The 18,653-nt window shown below is 42.9% G+C and overlaps 2 protein-coding genes across 2 annotated transcripts; both read left to right on the top strand.

Annotated features, from left to right (window-relative positions):
* Nucleotides 1-255: 255 nt before the first annotated feature.
* On the top strand, nucleotides 256-2,104 carry MYF6 (myogenic factor 6). The gene is made up of 3 exons (XM_043446815.1): nucleotides 256-879; nucleotides 1,172-1,262; nucleotides 1,478-2,104. The coding sequence occupies exons 1-3, from the start codon at nucleotides 361-363 to the stop codon at nucleotides 1,594-1,596; spliced, it is 729 nt and encodes a 242-aa protein (XP_043302750.1). The 5' UTR covers nucleotides 256-360; the 3' UTR covers nucleotides 1,597-2,104.
* Nucleotides 2,105-9,145: 7,041 nt separating this feature from the next.
* Nucleotides 9,146-12,072, top strand: MYF5 (myogenic factor 5). Its single transcript, XM_043446814.1, has 3 exons — nucleotides 9,146-9,968; nucleotides 10,795-10,870; nucleotides 11,276-12,072. Exons 1-3 carry the CDS (start codon nucleotides 9,468-9,470, stop codon nucleotides 11,464-11,466), a joined length of 768 nt encoding a protein of 255 aa, XP_043302749.1. The 5' UTR covers nucleotides 9,146-9,467; the 3' UTR covers nucleotides 11,467-12,072.
* Nucleotides 12,073-18,653: the final 6,581 nt, after the last annotated feature.

Genomic DNA, 18,653 nt, shown 5'->3' with positions numbered 1-18,653 from the left:
TTCCTGTAAGCAGGTTAGCCACTTTAGAGGAAGCGTTCGATGCTTTGTTTAAATTCTAGGAGTCTACGTATTTTGTTTTAACCTGTCCTGCATATAGGTTGTCACATCATTCTGAAGGTGACACTTCTCAGTTTTCTTTCAAACTAGATGTTCTAGAGAGCACTGGCTGTAATCACATTGAGAGACTGATGCTCCATGACAGCTAAAAGTTGGATTGAGTTTCAGGAGCTACTATATATAAAGCTGGGGCGACTTATGTCACCGCACTAATTAAATGCCATCTGGGTAACCACCCAGAACCTTCTGGGTTTTTGAGCCCATCACCCCGTTCAGACCAAGTCAGAGGCCAAGGAAGAGAACATGATGATGGACCTTTTTGAAACTGGCTCCTATTTCTTCTACTTGGACGGGGAAAATGTTACCTTGCAGCCCTTGGAAGTGGCAGAGGGCTCTCCTCTGTATCCAGGGAGTGATGGTACCCTGTCCCCCTGCCAGGACCAAATGCCCCCGGAAGCCGGGAGCGACAGCAGCGGAGAGGAACATGTCCTGGCGCCCCCAGGCCTACAGCCTCCCCACTGCCCCGGCCAATGCCTGATCTGGGCTTGCAAGACCTGCAAGAGAAAATCTGCCCCCACCGACCGGCGGAAGGCCGCCACCCTGCGCGAGAGGCGGCGGCTCAAGAAAATCAACGAGGCCTTCGAGGCACTGAAGCGACGGACTGTGGCCAACCCCAACCAGAGGCTGCCCAAGGTGGAGATTCTGCGGAGCGCCATTAACTACATCGAGCGGTTGCAGGACCTGCTGCACCGGCTGGATCAGCAGGATAAAATGCAGGAGTTAGGGGTGGACCCCTTCAGCTACAGACCCAAGCAAGAAAATGTAAGCCCAGATGCTGCCGCCGGGGCCGGGGAAAGGACAGGCTGATTAGACGCCTTCCTCGGGGCCTTAACCTCCCCCTGCTCGGTCTCCGTTCCCGTTCCCCTTCCTCGCCCGCCCCTCCCGCTCCCTCTTTAATGAAGCCCCGGTGACCCGTGAACACGGGGTGCCTGCAAGAGGCAGGAAATTCGTACCCGGCCTGAGGAAACAGGGGAGACACCCCCGCCGAGGGCCCCCTAACCCACCCCCGGAACCCATGCTTCTTGACTAATCTGCTGCCTCGGTTTTCCTGCAGCTTGAGGGTGCGGATTTCCTGCGCACCTGCAGCTCCCAGTGGCCAAGTGTTTCGGATCATTCCAGGGGGCTCGTGATAACCGCCAAGGAAGGTAAAGTGAAAGGGCACAGGGCTACGAGAGAACACCCCGGGAGGGGGCTGGGGAGCTCTCTGGGCGCAGAAAGCAATGCTCCGAGCCGAGCGGGAACCGGGATGTGCCCTGCGAGCCGGCGCTCCCAGCGCGGGGACCGCGGCTCGCGCGGGGAGCAGAGCTGCCTTCCTTCCATGGGGAGTATGTTCATGTGTCTGTGTGTTTTCTGCTCCCAGGAGGGACAAGCATTGATTCATCGGCCTCGAGTAGCCTTCGATGCCTCTCTTCCATCGTGGACAGCATTTCCTCGGAGGAACACAAACTCCCCTGCGTGGAGGAGGTGGTGGAGAAGTAACTCGGTGCTCCGGTCGTTCTCCACGGAGCAGGAAGATCCCACCCCCCCTGCTTCGACTAATCCTTTAGGTCACGTTACGTTAATATTTAGGAAGACAGACCCAGGAGTTTATGATAGGGAAGGAGACATATTCACAAAGAAACTTTCTGGAAACTGCTGTGCACTCTCGGATGAAAAACCCTTTCGGCTTTGGGCTTGTATCTTGGGAACCGCGAGTGGCTTAGATCTAGCGGTTTTACTTTTTGTTTGGTTGGTTTTGTAATATATTTACTTTTATTATGGTGATCCTTTTGTGCCATGTTCAGAAGAAGTTCATTCCTGTTTAAAGCAAAGTGGGAACGTTGCATCTAAATGTTAGTGGTATTGAATGTATTTTTGTAAATAACATTAGTACTTTCATTTTTTATGTAAATCTAAGAAATATATTTTAAATGTGGAGTGACATATTGTATATAAAATGTGAGAGGATCCTGGTATTGTAATATTAAAAGATAAGTTTCTATATGAACAAAAGTTGGTCTAATTTGATTCAACTGAAAAAAATATATGTTTACAGGGCATAAATGTGAACCACATTTTAATTTAGACACCACCGAAACCCATTTATTTGGGTCGACTTAAAAGGACGAAAATGGGTTATTTTCCTGTGTCTGAATTAAAACTGTCCACTTTTCTATCTCATGTAGTTCTAACCACATTTGTGGTTAGAAGTGAAGACCATCCGGAAGGAATCTGTCCTTTTCCTTTTTATCAACATCCCATTTCTTCTTGTTTTAGTTAAAACAGAGAGCCCTTTACCTGCAGATCTGGGTGAGATTTACATTATCAAAATGAACAACTGAATCTTCAATCCAAGAAAGTCTCATCCTTGTAAGAAATAACCACACACACCAAATAAAAGAAAAAAAAAAAAAGTCAGCTAATTTTGCCCCAATTACTTTCCCTCTCTGACTCCACGGGCCCAGCCCTTCCTTACGAAGCATGCATATGGTGAACCAAGGGCTGCCCTGGCCTCTAAGCAAGGTCTCTGGTCCCAGCCTGGTTTTCTTGAACTAGACTGGTAGTTAGCAGGCTGGAATATCCTCTAGGCCTCTTGTGGTTTGGGTTTGTTTTCCAAATAGAAAGATAAAAGAAGGGGACGACCTGTCTCCTGAGGTGGGGTAGGCGTCTTTGATGGAAGGTTGCTTCCAGAGAGGTAAGGGTTAACTGGCTGAGGGCAAAAGACCACAACACAGATGAAACCTCTTAGCTGGACTAAACGGCAAAGCCCCAGAGAGGCCTGAAGCCCCAGGAGCTCCTCACAGTGAGGGTTTTACAACGTGTGCCAGGTTTGTTTATCCTGTAACCTCAGGAAGAAACGACCACCAAGGATCGCAGTAGGAAGCAAAGCCTAGGAGGAGGCCAAGTCATTGCTTTGGAATTGCTACTTCTCTCTCATTCTGTAGATGGCACTTTCACTCCCTCCCCTTCCTCCCTTAACTGCTTCCTTTCCTCCTTTTCTCCACAGCTATTGCTCAGTTCAAAAATGTGAAAAATCAAATCGAACTCAGCATTCCCTAGCCCAACCTCGCTACCCAATGCCCCAGCCTGGACCTTGACGCCCACCGCACAAGTCCCAGATGCCGCCACAGACCGCGCCCCCTGCAGGCAGGGAGCAGTATCTAGCAGTATCTTGCCCTTTTAGCATTTCAAAAGGCCTCTGCCTGGGTTATAACCGTTGCGGAAATTTCTGCGCGCATGAATAATTCCAGTTTCTCCTAAAATACTTTTAAAATGTAGAAAGCTACATAGAGGAAGCTGATCTGGACATACGATCCCTCTCAAAAGTGTGAGAGCAGCAGGTGGGAAAGTGAGTGGAGGCAAACTGCTGAACGTCTGTGAGCTGATAACTGGATTGAATCGTCGCGGCTCCTCTCTTTGTCCTGTTTCCTCATTTATATAATTCCAGGGGTTGTGAAGGTTCACTGCGAAGTCTTTAACCAAAATGGGACACAAAATAAACATTAAATGTTAGCTGTTTTTATTTTTCATTAGTAACTAGATTTACCATCAAGCAGCTTTTCTTCCACCAAAAGTCACAGTTCCTTCAAATTTAGTTTTCTAACTTATTTTCAGGCTCTGACTGGGATCGTATTAATAACAATGAGACCAACAACCAGATAAATAAGTCATTCCTAACACTTTACCTATTAATTTATATAATCCTACAAAGATATATGAGAGAAGTCCTGCTGTTATTTCTTATTATGAGAAAAGGATACGTTGGGGGCAGAGAGAGGTTCTTCCTTTTGTTAAGTATACAGCCAGGATTTTGAGCCAGTCAACAACAATGGCTTCAAACTTCCTCTCTTACTCGTTTATGTATCATGAAAGAGAAACCTTGAGAAAGGAGAAGATTCATTTATGGATTGTAGGATAATTTGACTGAATTTGACAACTGTTTTTCAAAAGCTCTTTCTGGAGAGTGATTAGCTAGTAAACTCCAAATTAGAGAACTCATTTAATTAAATGTGGTCAAGCATTGCAAATTACCTAATCTGAATACATGTGAATGAAAATGTCTTGATTGTATATATACCTCTTAATCACACTTTTTATGTATCTATGATTTTTTCTGAGAATCAAGTGATTTCCATATATATATATGGAATATATACATATATATACATGCACACATACACACACCCCTATATTTTAGAAAATCAGATTCATGCCACAACTAAGATATCACAACCATGCAGGTAAACTCATTTAACTTTATAATAGCACATATATTTATAATAAGATTTGTGTTGTAAGCTGCTCAGCAGCAGAATGTTTTTTATCAATTCATGGACTTTACTTTTATTTGGTCTTTGCAAACCAAATCCTCTTTATCTTTCTTAGTTGAGTAACCTGAGAAATTGTTTGGAATAAGTTTGCCCATAGAAAGTCTCTTCATTAAATAGAGCAAATATTTCCCAAAGACTTCATGTGACCTCCACTGCTACAACTGACATGGTAGGCTTCCCAATGAATCCTTGGTGTGTTTGCAATTAAAATGTTTTTATTTGATATTAATGATGATAATCTTGACTAAGGCCAAAGCCAAAACAAACAGGGCTGTGGAAACAGAAAATCAAGATGTTAATAACTCGGTAAAGATCAGCAATTTGAGATTTAAACTGAGCCTCATTTCAGAGGTTATTAAGTATAAAATAACAAGTGATTTTCTCTTATATGTTACCGAAGAAATAATCTGTAGAACATCAAATGTTAGCTTTCTTAAACTAACTTTAATCATCACACCTGGATCATTGAATTTCAAGCCTGACCATAGTGGAAATACCCTTTGTCTAAAGGACTCTTTTTTTTTTTTTCATACTCTTTCATATGATTTGGGGGTGGAGGTATGATGCTAAAAATCAGCGATCCCAACTCCTCTTGAGATTGGTAGAGAAGTGTTGGGTTGCTATAGTGACCTTCACCCTTATTAAGACATTTTAAAATTCAAAGTTAGAATTTACCCATCTGTGCTTTTCTCTTAGTAATATTTTATCCCTTTTATTTTTCTCAAAACGTTCCTCCTACAACAACTTATCTGGAAAAAAACATTTTAAAAAATTTTAGTTTAAACTTTGAATATCTCATCTCCAAATCTAATGCATTAGTAAATTAGCAATAACATGGCATTTCCTTAAAGAGCCAAGCCATCAAGGCATTTCTCCAACAGACTCCTCCAGCCACTCCCTTAGAGTCAGCAGTGTTACAAAAGATGACCCTCCTTCCTAGAGGTTTCATTCTGAAAAAGCAATTTTTTGTAAGCCTAGTTCAGAGTCAGCCTGTGAGATGGAATGTCTATGCCATGTGCTGGAACAAAGATAACGCTGCAAGGACTGCCCACTTTCTCTACTCTCAAGGCTGCTTAAAGTCCTTACTTAGGCCTTTGATCTCTCCTGGGAGTCTTCGAACTAGGCAGAGGCCAATGTCTTCCTCAGCTGTCTTCTCCACAAATTCTTCCAGCAGCTTTGGCAGGTACTAATGTGTTTACTTAGGTGTGCCTGGGTCCCGGAACTAATAGTGGTTTGAAATTGTTTGGCACATTGTTATGTCAAATATAATAAGAAAATTTTAAGAACAACTTCCATTATCCAGGAGTTGATAAGGGTCTCATGAACCTGTCTTCCTATGTATATTTAATTTCTCCTGCTGAGAGAAACACGGAGAATTTTCAATCATGCAAAATTCCGAGGGTGGGCAACTTTTACTAGAAAAGGAAGCTCTGAGCATTATTTTGCTGGTGTGGTCTGTCCATCAACACTAGGATTGTTGCCATAATGCTCAAACTAAAATAGGCTCTCAAAAAAAAAAAAAAAAGTTGATGATTACTTAAAGGTCTTTGCAATTAAAACCTGCTCCTAAGTCTAAATTGTAAGAAAATTAAGTATGTGTTTATTTTGCTTCAGAATGTAAAATAACACAAAAATTTAAAAACCATTATATCTGCTTCATCAGAATCTTGGTGAGCATTTATTTATATGACCCAGCTGGACTGACTTTTCCTCTCATCTTCTGCCTACTGTGATATTTTCCTAGCAGAGTCAGTGGTGGAACATGGAAGACATCCATGTCCCTGGAGAAATAGGGTATAACGGATTGTATTTTCATTCTTTTCTCTGAGAAGCAAAAGCCAATATGGTCTGATTTTGAGAAGAGGCCACCCTCTTCTCTTGAGTAGAGGAGCAATAGAAAAGACCTTTTTTAAAAAGTAAATTTTAACTTTTTTTTTTATACTTCTGTTTAATTTTCCCCCCTCAAAAAAACAAAAAAAAACCAAAAAACACTGTTTTTCTCTGTCTCAGTTTCCCATTTTTCCCTCCCATGGTCTCTCCTGGGAAAAGAACAGGGGAGTTATCTCCTGATTTGGGGGTCCCAGGCTTCTCTGAACACGTTGGCTTCCTACCTTCTTTGTAGCTTGCTTCCCAATTTTTGATCTCTTTCTCCTCTAGCCCCTGACAGAGGTCTCAAAGTTTTGTCTCGGTTTTTAACTTTGGTGCTCTGAGATCCTCTTTTCAGCGCTTAAGTCCCAGGGGTCCTCAACCCTGGACCCTGTTTCCCCCCCAGCAAGTTCCATTAAGCCGCCGGGCGCTTGTGTTTTCTCGGCTTCTTTAGTTCCACTGGCCCGCGGCACTCTGGTAAATTTGTTTTGAGATCACCTTACCAAAGACAGCCTTAACCTCTGGTTCCTGACAGGACCTCCTGAGTGACAGCGTCTTCTCAGGCCGGGAGCCGAGGGAAAGCTCCCCGGACCTGCGTTTGCGAGTCTCTGCTCTGGAGCGCTAAGGGCACGCACGGAGCCCGAACTGATTGGAGAAGGAAACAAATGGAATTCACCTCTAGGAGCTCAAGCCCTCCAGAAGGGGTGCCTAGTTTCCAATTCTGTGTGACCTGGGGCAAATGACTTGCTCCCCGAGCTTGGCTACCTTCTCTTAACAATGGGTCCAGTGACAGTTGCCAGAGAATTGTTGAAAGTCATAACTGAGTGCATACATAGCAAGTGTTGGGAACAGGGCTTCCCAAGAGAAAACAAGTCATAATTGTTTGGTTACAAATATCCCATGCTTAACAACTTTGGGGACAAAGGACATTAGGTGCTTTGTGGAAAGAAATCACCTGAAAGGCAAGCCAGAAGCATAACTTCTATCTTCCACTTAAACTTGAAGGAGCAAATTTATTTGTGCCCGAATCTTAAGTTTGTGAACAGGTCTGTGTTAGCTTTGGGCGGTGTGTGACAGTGTGGACTACATAGCCAAAGAAAGTGCTTCTGTTGCTGCTGACCAGAACCTGTGGTGCCTGGATGAGAATATCTACCCACTACTGTGCTTCCGAGGCGGCAACGCGCACGCTTTGGAGGGTTTCCACTCCCCTGGATGGGTCCTTTAGGAACTCAATTCTTTTATCTGGTGTGGCCCTGGGTACCTATTCATTTCAAAGACATCTACTTGTTAACAGTTCTAAAAATAAGGTGCAGATGAATTCCCACTGCCCATTGGTATGAAAAGGAGCCAGATTTTCAAGGGCTGGTGGTGGAGGTAGTGTCTTTGTCTTAGAGACCACAGAACTTGGGAAAGGGGACAGCGGCAGGCACGTTTGTAGCAAACTTCGGTGACTGACATTATCCTACCCCTGATTTCTGGGGCCTTCACTGTGGAGAGCAGATTTCACCCTGAGAAAGTTAATACTTCTTTGGCCCCTGAAGATGGGGAAATCTGCCTGCCAGGGTTGCTTTCGGGAAATAATTTTAGAAAAATGTAATAGAAAAGAAGGTCTCCTCAGCCCCTGTTAATTTGGAGTCACAACAGTTTACTGGATTCTGTGACACAAGATCAAGGTGCAAACTCACTTCTTTTAATGAGTCCACAAGCCTGGTCCAAAACCTCAGAAAATTCAAGTCTGTTTGTGTAGATAGACCTTGAAGTAATAGTTTTTCCCCATATATAAAAACTATCCTCCCCCCACCCTCTACCGCAGGTGATTTTGATAGTGAAGTCAGGGTGGAGGGGGATTGACAAAAGCTGATTAATAGGTTCATTGTCACTTAAATGGAGGCCCTTCCCTCTCGCCTTCTAGCCACAAAGTTTCAAAGACCCTGCTGTGATTGCTTTTCTGTAAGGCTTTTGTCGCCAAAGTGTGTGAAGTTACTCTGGTCGAAGGAGTTGGAAATTTTACACGAGCCAAGAAAGACTGCCCTGCCGGCAGCTGGGACGCATCTGTAACGGTGTTAGTTTGCCTGAAAGCAGAAAATTAGCGACCCCGAAGCCCAGCTTGGCTGTTTAGACTGTCGAAATGACAGGGCGGGGCAGAAAGAGGGAGAAGGGAGACGAGCCCTTGGGAAGGAGTTCATCATCTAAAACCCGGTTTCTTAGAACACAAATCTTAGAGACGCAGTCAGGGTGGATCTTCCGCCTGCTCAGGTTCATCACAGGAGGAGGCGCTCAGCAAACAGGCGCAGAAGCGGGAAAGAGAGGAAGCCGGGTGTGTTCCTGGTCACCTGGCCCTGCTATGCCCACGCCCTTCAGATGAACAGAGAAAAAACTCAGAGCGAGCTGTTTTTGGAGAAAAGGAACCTCCCAGGTTACCCCCAAATAACACAGAGACTGTTAATGGCAATCTGATGAGAAACAAAACAGATTAAAAAAAAAAAATCTAGGGCCACTTCATTATTGAAAGTGCCACTTCAAGTTTTTAGCAACTGTTATTTGGCCTACTGGCTGAGAAAATTCCTGACACAACTGAAGTTCACGAAAAAGAGAAATACCTGAAAATAAAGTTGATCACTCATGTCTCGCATTGGGAAGGCGGGTCCGCGTTTGGTGTCAACTGAAATGGGGAGTTCTATTTACTGATTATCTTTTTAAATGTGAGAGCAATTGTACGAAGTTGGATTTCCTTCGTTCCTTTTGTCTGTGACACCCTCTAAGTGTCCCTTGGTTTAGGTAACCGAAAGAGTGCAAGTAAGCGGACTGGGGCGCCATCACCTCCGCCCCAGCAGAAACGCAGTAAAACCATTAGCGTCAAAAGGGGCAGTAAACAGCAAACTGTCTCTAGAGAAAAGGCGGAGGTTTGCCCAGACAGCCCCGGCGGGGGTTGCGGTGGGATATGCTAATAGTGCGGGGCCACAGGGGCCGGCCTCCCTCCCCCAAGAATATATAAAGAGCCCCAACCCCAGCGCGGCAGACCCAGGCCGCCAGGCGTCTGCCCTTGCTAATTACCAGAGACACCGACCAGGGAGCTCGGCCCGGGATTTCCCTGCCCTCAGCGGCGCCAGGCTCCGGTTTCTGCCCTATCTATCTCGCTGCTGTCCAGGCCCACCCCCTGCCTCTCTGCAGACGATGGACATGATGGACGGCTGCCAGTTCTCGCCCTCTGAGTACTTCTACGACGGCTCCTGCATCCCATCCCCCGAGGGCGAGTTCGGGGACGAGTTTGAGCCGCGAGTGGCTGCTTTCGGGGCTCACAAGGCAGACCTGCAAGGCTCAGACGAGGACGAGCACGTGCGAGCACCCACGGGCCACCACCAGGCCGGCCACTGCCTCATGTGGGCCTGCAAAGCATGCAAGAGGAAGTCCACCACCATGGACCGGCGGAAGGCGGCCACCATGCGCGAGCGGAGACGCCTGAAGAAGGTCAACCAGGCTTTCGACACGCTCAAGCGGTGCACCACGACCAACCCTAACCAGAGGCTGCCCAAGGTGGAGATCCTCAGGAATGCCATCCGCTACATTGAGAGCCTGCAGGAGCTGCTAAGGGAACAGGTGGAAAACTACTATAGCCTGCCGGGGCAGAGCTGCTCCGAGCCCACCAGCCCCACCTCCAGCTGCTCCGATGGCATGGTAAGAGAGGCTCTGTACCGGCCAGGACCCAACTTTTGCAAAAATCCTTCCATCTCATTTAGACCAGGTGTAGCAACCAGATAGTCGGTGGTTATTGGTGGATAGCTGGGTGTTGGGGGGCAGCCGGGGGCAGGTACTGGCAGAGAAGAGAGATGCCACATTTAGACAGATGCGGGCACACAGACAGCTGTTGAACAGGATTTTGTCTTGACTTCCTACCTACTCTACGTGCACATTGAAGGAGCAGGTTGTCACTTGAGATAGCTGGCTGTGAATGATCAATCAGATGTTTTCTCCATTACTCAGTTTATTTCCAGTATATACTGCCAGTGGACCTTGACATGCTCTAGCATCTAAAGGCAACTGTCTGAGGCCTCCACGGTCCCACGGTTTGTAACTTAAGGGAGAAACAGAAAGAAACGCCTGCATGGCCCCAGCTCCTACTCTGCTGAGGCCGGGCTGGAAGAGGTTCATGCATTCTTTTCAGACAGCGTTTGCTCCAAGGCTGCCAGGTTTTAATGTGTTTCTGCCTTGGGAAAGTGTTCTCTCTCTGAATTAGTGTGGCTTCCTTCTACTCCAATCCATTTTGCATGGTTAACCAGTGCACACTGCTGCTGAATTCCACCCGCCCTCTGCTTTCTGCTGCCTCTCTCCTCTTCTCCAAGCACAGAGAATGACCTCACTGCCCTTCCTAAATCAAGGCAATAACGGTGACTGAGAGTGGTCAGTTTATGGAGCTGGTGGGTGAGCACTGCCTCACCCAAGATCGCAGCACCTTTCGCCAAGACCTGAAAACAAACGCCTTCTTCTGTGTCTTTTATTACAGCCTGAATGTAACAGCCCTATCTGGTCCAGAAAGAGCAGCAGTTTTGACAGCGTCTACTGTCCTGATGTACCAAATGGTAAGAACCCATGACTTCAGAGGAGTTTAAAGACCAGTTCACCTTCAGAATTTAGCCTATCAAAGTAGAGTCTGTTCTTCCATGCAGTACTGGGAAGAGAACAGAATGGTATTTATGGGGGTATTGGCAGGGCAAAATAAACACACATCTTCTGCTCAAAATTCTCCTAACAGATACATCCAGGCACATACACATAGACGTGAGCTTTTGCTTGAAATATTACCCGGTTGCTTCTCCACTCCCCAACTTCATCCCCATGAATTGCTAGATATTTGTTGCAAATTTCTACATCAGGCTTTCTGTGACCACCTGACCTTTGGGTTTCAAAGGAGCTGACCTGCAGTTTAAGCAGCAGCATAAGCAAGGATTTTTTTTTTCTTAATGGTTTTCTCCTTGTGTCCTTAGTATATGCCACGGATAAAAGCTCCTTATCCAGCTTGGATTGTTTATCCAGCATAGTGGATCGGATCACCAACTCGGAGCAACCAGGATTGCCTCTCCAGGATCCAGCCTCTCTCTCCCCGGTTGCCAGCACCGATTCTCAGCCTGCAACTCCAGGGGCCTCTAGTTCCAGGCTCATCTATCATGTGCTATGAACTAAAATTCTAGATCAGTTCTGCCGGAAGGTCTATTACACAGGAAGAAGGAGGCACCAAAAATCCAAAAGCAAGACAACCTGTAAATAAGCATTTCTTTTCTGTTGTAAATTTGTAAATATTATCTTGCCACTTTATAAGAAAGTGTATTTAAAAAGTCACTATTGCAATTTATACTTTCTTTTTTCTTCTTTTCCTTCATCTTTGCTTTAGATATATAGTCCCAATGATATTATTTCTTATACGGGCAGTTCATCAAAAGGTAGTTTGTTGCAATGCTTAACTTATATTTTTTATAAATATTGCTTATCAAAATATTAGCTCTGATATTTAGTGCTTTATTTTTTTCTTTAAAATATTAGAATAGATGTAAATCAGTTATAGGGAGTTTTAAATATATTTAACGGCTTTGCTTTTCTCTTTAATCCTTTGATTTATATTGTGTTAAATAAAATATAACAATACTGCCTAATGGTATATATTTTAACATTTTCTTATAAGAAATACATTTTTAATCTAAGCACAAAATAGTACTTTGTGGATGATTTCAAGATATAAGAGATTTTTGGAAACTCCACCATAAATAAAATTATTTAAGTGTGGAAATATTTTGGTTTATGATTTTGTTAAAAGAACCCCCTAATGGAACTGGCAGTCATTGATATGGTGTCTTTAAAGTGGGGCTGAAAGTACTGAAACAGTCGGTTTTGTAGATAAATCTAAATAGCATCTCATGGACTCAGTTTAGGTCCTGTTGGTGTCACATATGAAAATACCACATTTCTACTTCAAGCATATTTCAAAGGTGCCTGCTAACTAAAATTTTTCTTTTACCTTAATGTTGTACCATATAACAAAGTTGTGTGTACGTGGAGCAAAGGTAGAAGTTATTCAGGACAATAACAGATTTTTAAACAAAAAGAATGTACAACATTACATCATTATAATATCTACAGTACATTAGAAATCATGAGTTAAGGTGATATATATCTATTTGCCTGAAAATATCTTGATACATTAGTATATTAATATTGTCAATAAAATATCTAAAGGTATTGAGCTGTTTTTTCCTATCACTAAAGTGCTGGCATAAGAAAATTTACACAATGTATAGTAAAGTGAAGCAGACTCTAATTATCTTCTTCCTTTTCACAGTCTTTTTTATTTTATTAATTATATTTTATGATTCTGTGTTGTGTGCATGATGGACATGTACCTTTTTGTTCATCACTTAAATCTCCTTTAGAATGAATTGAGATGAAAATACAACAATTAAGTGGAAAATTAGGTAGTCAATCATTGGACTAATTCTCACAAGGTTATTACCTTTGAGAGAGATAAAAAGGAAATATCATTGAAGCATCTGAGTTGGCTGTTCATAGAGAGCAAATAAAGATAATTGTCTTCTCCTCTAATTGGCTCAAAATTTCTAAGGGTTTGCAGTTACATGTATTCATCAGCCAAAGCATATGAGCTCTGCTGGAGTTTGGCGATTGTACTGTTCTCAGGAAGGTTTGCCCTTATTTCTGATGTGATTTTTCTCCTGCTCATCCAGTCACCAGGGTTAAAAGAATAGACATTACTCCATAAAGAAAAGGAGAGGAGACGGGGTGGGTTCAAACAATACTGTAGCCGCCGTCACTGTTAGCAGCATGCCCTGACATGGGGTGCTGACCTTTAGCACACAGATAAGTCTTCCTTTATCCATGATTTGACAGTGTGAGGATTTGAAGTAGAAAGATTTCAAGAGGGCATTATAAAGATTCACATATAATTTCAACTTCAGTTTGAGTGATTCACTTTTGTTAGACAGTGTCTCCTACTTTTGTGAAGAAATTGGAAGTTTGTTGTTCCTAGTAGAACTAGAAAAAAAAGGATCTAAGGATTGTTTTTTTAAGAGTTCAATTTTAAAACACATGACCATATTCTGTTGCATTTAATAAAAGTAAGCAGAGAAACTATGTAATTTTTAATTCAAGTGAATAAAAATTAATTTTACTACCAAACCCCAGTTGCTTGCAAATATATTTGATATTTTCAGTTAATATAATAATGCCTCAAAGTATTTAGCTTTTCAGTGCTCTGGATTCAATACAGATGGTGATCAATGTATGATTAAAGACAATACTTTCCATGATAGCTTTGCTTCATTAATCTCGTTTCCAGTGGACTAACAGTGAAGGCTGGTGTCTACTCAGTAAACAGCTCAGCCCAACACACATCACATCCAGTCACATATACTTTTTGACAAGGGCCTTTGGGAGTTGGTTACAGTAATCCAGACCCAGAAAAATCTTCCCTTCTCCAACAAAGTAGGGGAGAAGAGCAGAGAAACAGTGATACTGACAAAATATTCAAGTAAGGACAGGATTTTGCCATCTTACAAATTCCTTGGAGTGAACAGGTGGCCTGCCACTAAGACTACATCAAACCCACCTCAGCTGGTGGAAAACATGCCACCAACAGTCAATTTATCAGAAAATAAGGAATATACTCCCTTTCCCATTTGCAGTCTGATTGGGAGGGGGTTCTCTGGAAGTAAGAGTCAAAAGAGATTCCTTTCTTCTTATGCCTAAGAAATGCAAGTTCACTGGGTTACATAGGAAAACTGAGTCCAGTGAGGTTATGGAAATTGGGAAGTACTATTTGGAAGCAAGCTGCTATATAAATCAAGTTGTCTTGATTGCTCCTACTTTTTTCTCATTTGAAAAATGCAAGTCAGATATAATTATTGGCTCTATTATAGCCCTAAATTCTTCTTTAAGGTGGCATTCCTAATCTGAGAGTGGTATTTCCTGAAATTCTCTATTTGAGGTTACAACAGTTACTAGATTAATGAAGTAATTCAATTCTCTGACTTTCAGAGGTGGTATTTCTGGGAATGGTATTAGAGTACAGCTATTTGTAACTTCAGAAAAGCCCTGCTCAAATGGCAAAGTACCCCTGAAAATATTGCCACTGAATATTCCCACACTGTCACAAAAAGCACAGAACATCAAATTTAGTTCTTTAAGAATTCTGGTTTGATTTTCGTGGACTAGTGATTTAATTGTTTAACACAGTACATTTGCTGAGCAAAGGATCTAAAATTTAATGCAAAGTCTAAACTGGGTCTAAAATTATTAACGTATTGCTCTTCTTTTAATTTTACTTGCCACTATGATAGCTTATGATAACATGAATAGTTATCACTAAAATTGTTATAGTATTAAATTCTTATACAAATAATCCATCATAAAGGGAAAGCCAAATCTTACCTCCTTTTATGCTACTTAATTCCCTTCATTACAGATTAAACGAACACTAATGATAACCCAGCAACTAAAAATGACTGGGTGCGTATTACTATGCAAATAAAGAAATAGAGGCTTGTGGATTTTAATGTTTTCCCAAGAATACTCTATCTGGGCCTCTTCATAGTAAATGCTCCAGGGGGCTCGGGTGGAAATCACAAGGCTCCTTATGATCTAGCACGTAAAGTCCCAGAAAATGACGTCTATTGCGTTCTTCTGGTCAAGAAAGTCACTAAAGCCACCCAAGAATCACCCAGAAGCAAATGAAACTCCACTTTCAATGGATGAAGTAGTAATGAGTCTGTGTCCATATTTAATCTACCATAATGACTAGGATATACTTACAGTCACAATTTCATGACCATTCTCCCATTCTACTGACTGTAATCTGGCTCTGCCTCTATCCTTTTCCATCGTCATTACAGCCTTCAAAATAATTAGACTGTTCCAACCCTGGGCAAGCTTATCCTCCAGCCCTGATGTCTTCCCTGATCTTTAGACCTGTATATCCAATTACATATCCAACTGATCTTTAGATTCTTAATATCTCTTGAGTGTCTCAATGTTACCTCCAGGTAAACATTCCAAATTAAGCTCATGCTGTTCTACTCTCTCTCTCTGCATCTTAACCTGGTGCCCTGTCAGTGGGGATTCTCTCAGTGAATGATAGATATCACCAGTTATACAAACAGGAAACTTAGGACATACTCCTGATATTTCAATCTCCCTTACCTCTAGTCTAATTCATTACAAAATCCTACAAAATTATTCTCCTTAAGTACCTCTCAAATCTCTGCCCTCAATCCAAACTACGGCTATCTTGATTCAGGAATATAAGACCTTAACCTGTCCCCCATAACTTCCCTGGATCCCTCATTTCTGGAGACAGCATCCAAGTCTGTCCTTGGGGACTGTTCCTTTCTTCTCCCCAGGCCGTGTGGTTCAGGTGGGATTGATTGTACCTCGTGAGCCTGACCATGAGTGTGTCCTCTTCCTTGGCCATATGATTATTTCATGAATGGATGTGTGACCAAGTTGTTCAGTAAGTGTCAGTCCTGGAATATTTGCCGGAACTATAGAGGGAAAGTTCTATTTTTGCTAGGGCAATAAAATGAGAGTTTTTTCCTTTAGGCTGAAGCTGCCATGTCACTCCAGGAGAGGAGATCCTGCCTAAAAATAAAGTCAAGACAAAGAAATCAGATCTATGATGTACAGTGATATGCTCCTGAAAACATCATTAAATATATGGATTGTAATATGCCTGAATATCTGCTGGTGATCATGCTTTAAAAGTTTGTTGCCAACAAAGATCTTTTTTTTAAAAAAAAAAAAAGTATGAGTAGGAGCTTTGTTGACTGAAACAAAGAATCTTGCATAATGTCATTCTTTGATCTTTGACTACATACTGCAGTCTTGGAAGAAAAGCTATGACAAGCCTAAGACAGTGTATTAAAAAGAAGAGACATCATTTTGATGACAAAGATCCATTTAGTCAAAGCTGTGGTTTTTTCAGGAGTCATATACTGATGTGAATTGGACCATAAAGAAGGCTAAGCACTGAACAATTGATGCTTTCAAACAGGTGCTGGAGAAGACTCTTGAGAGTCCCTTGGACTGCAAGGAGATCAAACCAGTCAATCCTAAAAGGAAATCAACTCTTGAGTATTCACTAGAAGGAGGACTAATGCTGAAGCTTAAACTCCAATACTTTGGCCACCAGATGCAAAGAGCTAACTCACTGGAAAAGACCCTGACGCTGGGAAAGATTGAGGGTAGGAGGAGAAGGGGGCCATAAAGGATGAGATGGTTGGATGGCATCATCGGCTTAATGGACAAGTGTTTGAGCAAACTCCAGGAGATGGTAAAGTACAGAGAAGCCTGGCGTGCTGCAGTCTGTGGCGTTACAAAGAGTCGGACAGGCCTGAGTGACTGAACAAGAGCATACTGCAGCCAGAGCAACCATCTCAGAATATTCATCTGATCATGCCCACCATCCCCCTTCCCCCCCACCGCCACCAGCTCACTGAATGTAGGATTTGCACAGAACATGCGCGTTAACATGACCCTCAAGCTTGTGTGTCCATATTCTATCTACCTCTCTAGCATTACCTCTTTCTGGTCAACTCCTTGCTCTCTCTACTCCAGCCACACAGAAGACTTCCCAGTCACAACATGCCCTCCTGCCAAAGCCACTCTGCACACTCTGTCTGCATGCTCCTCTCACTTCTAGTCCATTCCCACTCCTTTCAGATCTCAACTCAGGCATCAAGTCTAAGCAAGATCTTCTTGAATTCTTTCACAGGATTGAGTCCTCTTACTCTATGATCTCAAAATACTATATACCTCTTCTCTGTCACATGTCTCAGAACTGCAATTATACATTAATTTCTATGACTACTAACATTTGTTTCTTCCACCTTAAGAGCAAGGACCTGTTGTTGCTCAACCCTGGACTATATGAGAAATGATGTTGCTGAAGGTTTTGTTGCTGTGCAATGCATCCCTAATTTTCGAACTCTCTTTGGAATTCCTTGACATTATTTTTTATTTTTCTGCTGTTCTCTTAATTTTCTGTTTTATATCAGTTTCTTATACTGACCTCTCTTATGCTGGCGAATCTTCAGATATTTATTTCTTATGGTTCTATTGTGTGTCCTCTTTTCTTTTGGTTCACTGTGGACCTTTCCTTCCTACCTGTTCTTATGGTAGAGATGCTTCTACAATTGCTTCAGTCATTCATCTCCTAAGGGAAGCTGCCCCACATGCATCCTGCTTGGCCTGGTTATCCTTATTACTGTTAGTCAGGGACGTGGATCTTACGTGAGGGCAACCAAGCAAAAGACTGACCAGCATTAATAAGTGCATGGCTTGATCTCAATACACTGAGATAAACAAATACTTACTGTCCTGAGTTCAGACAAAGAAAGAAAAAGAAAGTGAAAGTGAAGTTGCTCAGTTGTGTCCAACTCTTTGTGACCCTATGGACTGTAGCCTACCAGGTTCTTCCATCCATTGGATTTTCCATGCAAGAATACTGGAGTGGGTTGCCATTGCCTTCTCCAGGGGATCTTCCCAACCCAGGGATTGAACCCAGGTCTCCCGAACTGTAGGCGAGACGCTTTACCATCTAAGCCACCATTTAATAGTGGGAACTAAATTGAAAGGTCATGATGTTGATGGGACTGGAGAGTTTGTAAGAGGCCATACTCAGGCTGAAATTACGAGACAATCTGACTTAAGTAAACCAAAGAAGCCAAGTGATAGTGGGATACAGCGAATTCAGAAACAGAGGAGAGAACAGCACCCACTATGTCCCACTATTTCTGATCTTCATGAGGCCTGGACAAGAGTTGAAGTTGATTACCACCTAATTAGCTGAGGGGACTTAAGTAAGTTACTTAGATTCTCAAAAACTGTTTACTCACTTATAAGTGAAGTCACTCAGTCATGTCTGACTCTTTGCAACCCCATGGACTGCAGCCCACCAAGCTCCTCCATCCAAGGGATTTCCCAGGCAAGAATACTGGAGTGGGTTGCCATTTCCTTCTCCAGGGGATCTTCCCAACCCAGGGATCGAACCCGGGTCTCCCACATTGTAGGCAGATGCTTTTACCATCTGAGACACCAGGGAAGTCCCGTACTCACTTATAGATGTGGATAATAATAGAATAAATCACAAGAATTTTGTGAGAATTACATGACATAAGGCATCAAATGGAGTAAGAAATGGCAACCCACTCACTATCCAAGCCAGAAAAATTCAATGGACTGAGGAGCCAGGTGGGCTACAGTCCATGGGACTGCAAAAAGTTGGGCACAACTGAGTGACTGGAAAAGATTGAAGGCAGGAGAAGGGGACGACAGAGCATGAGACGGTTGGATGGCATCATCGAC

The sequence above is a fragment of the Cervus canadensis genome, chromosome 25 (genome assembly GCF_019320065.1).
Source record: "Cervus canadensis isolate Bull #8, Minnesota chromosome 25, ASM1932006v1, whole genome shotgun sequence".
In the NCBI taxonomy this organism is placed as follows: domain Eukaryota; kingdom Metazoa; phylum Chordata; class Mammalia; order Artiodactyla; family Cervidae; genus Cervus; species Cervus canadensis.
The sequence above is the reverse complement of the archived record's forward strand: the minus strand, read 5'-3'. Positions and strand labels throughout refer to the sequence as shown.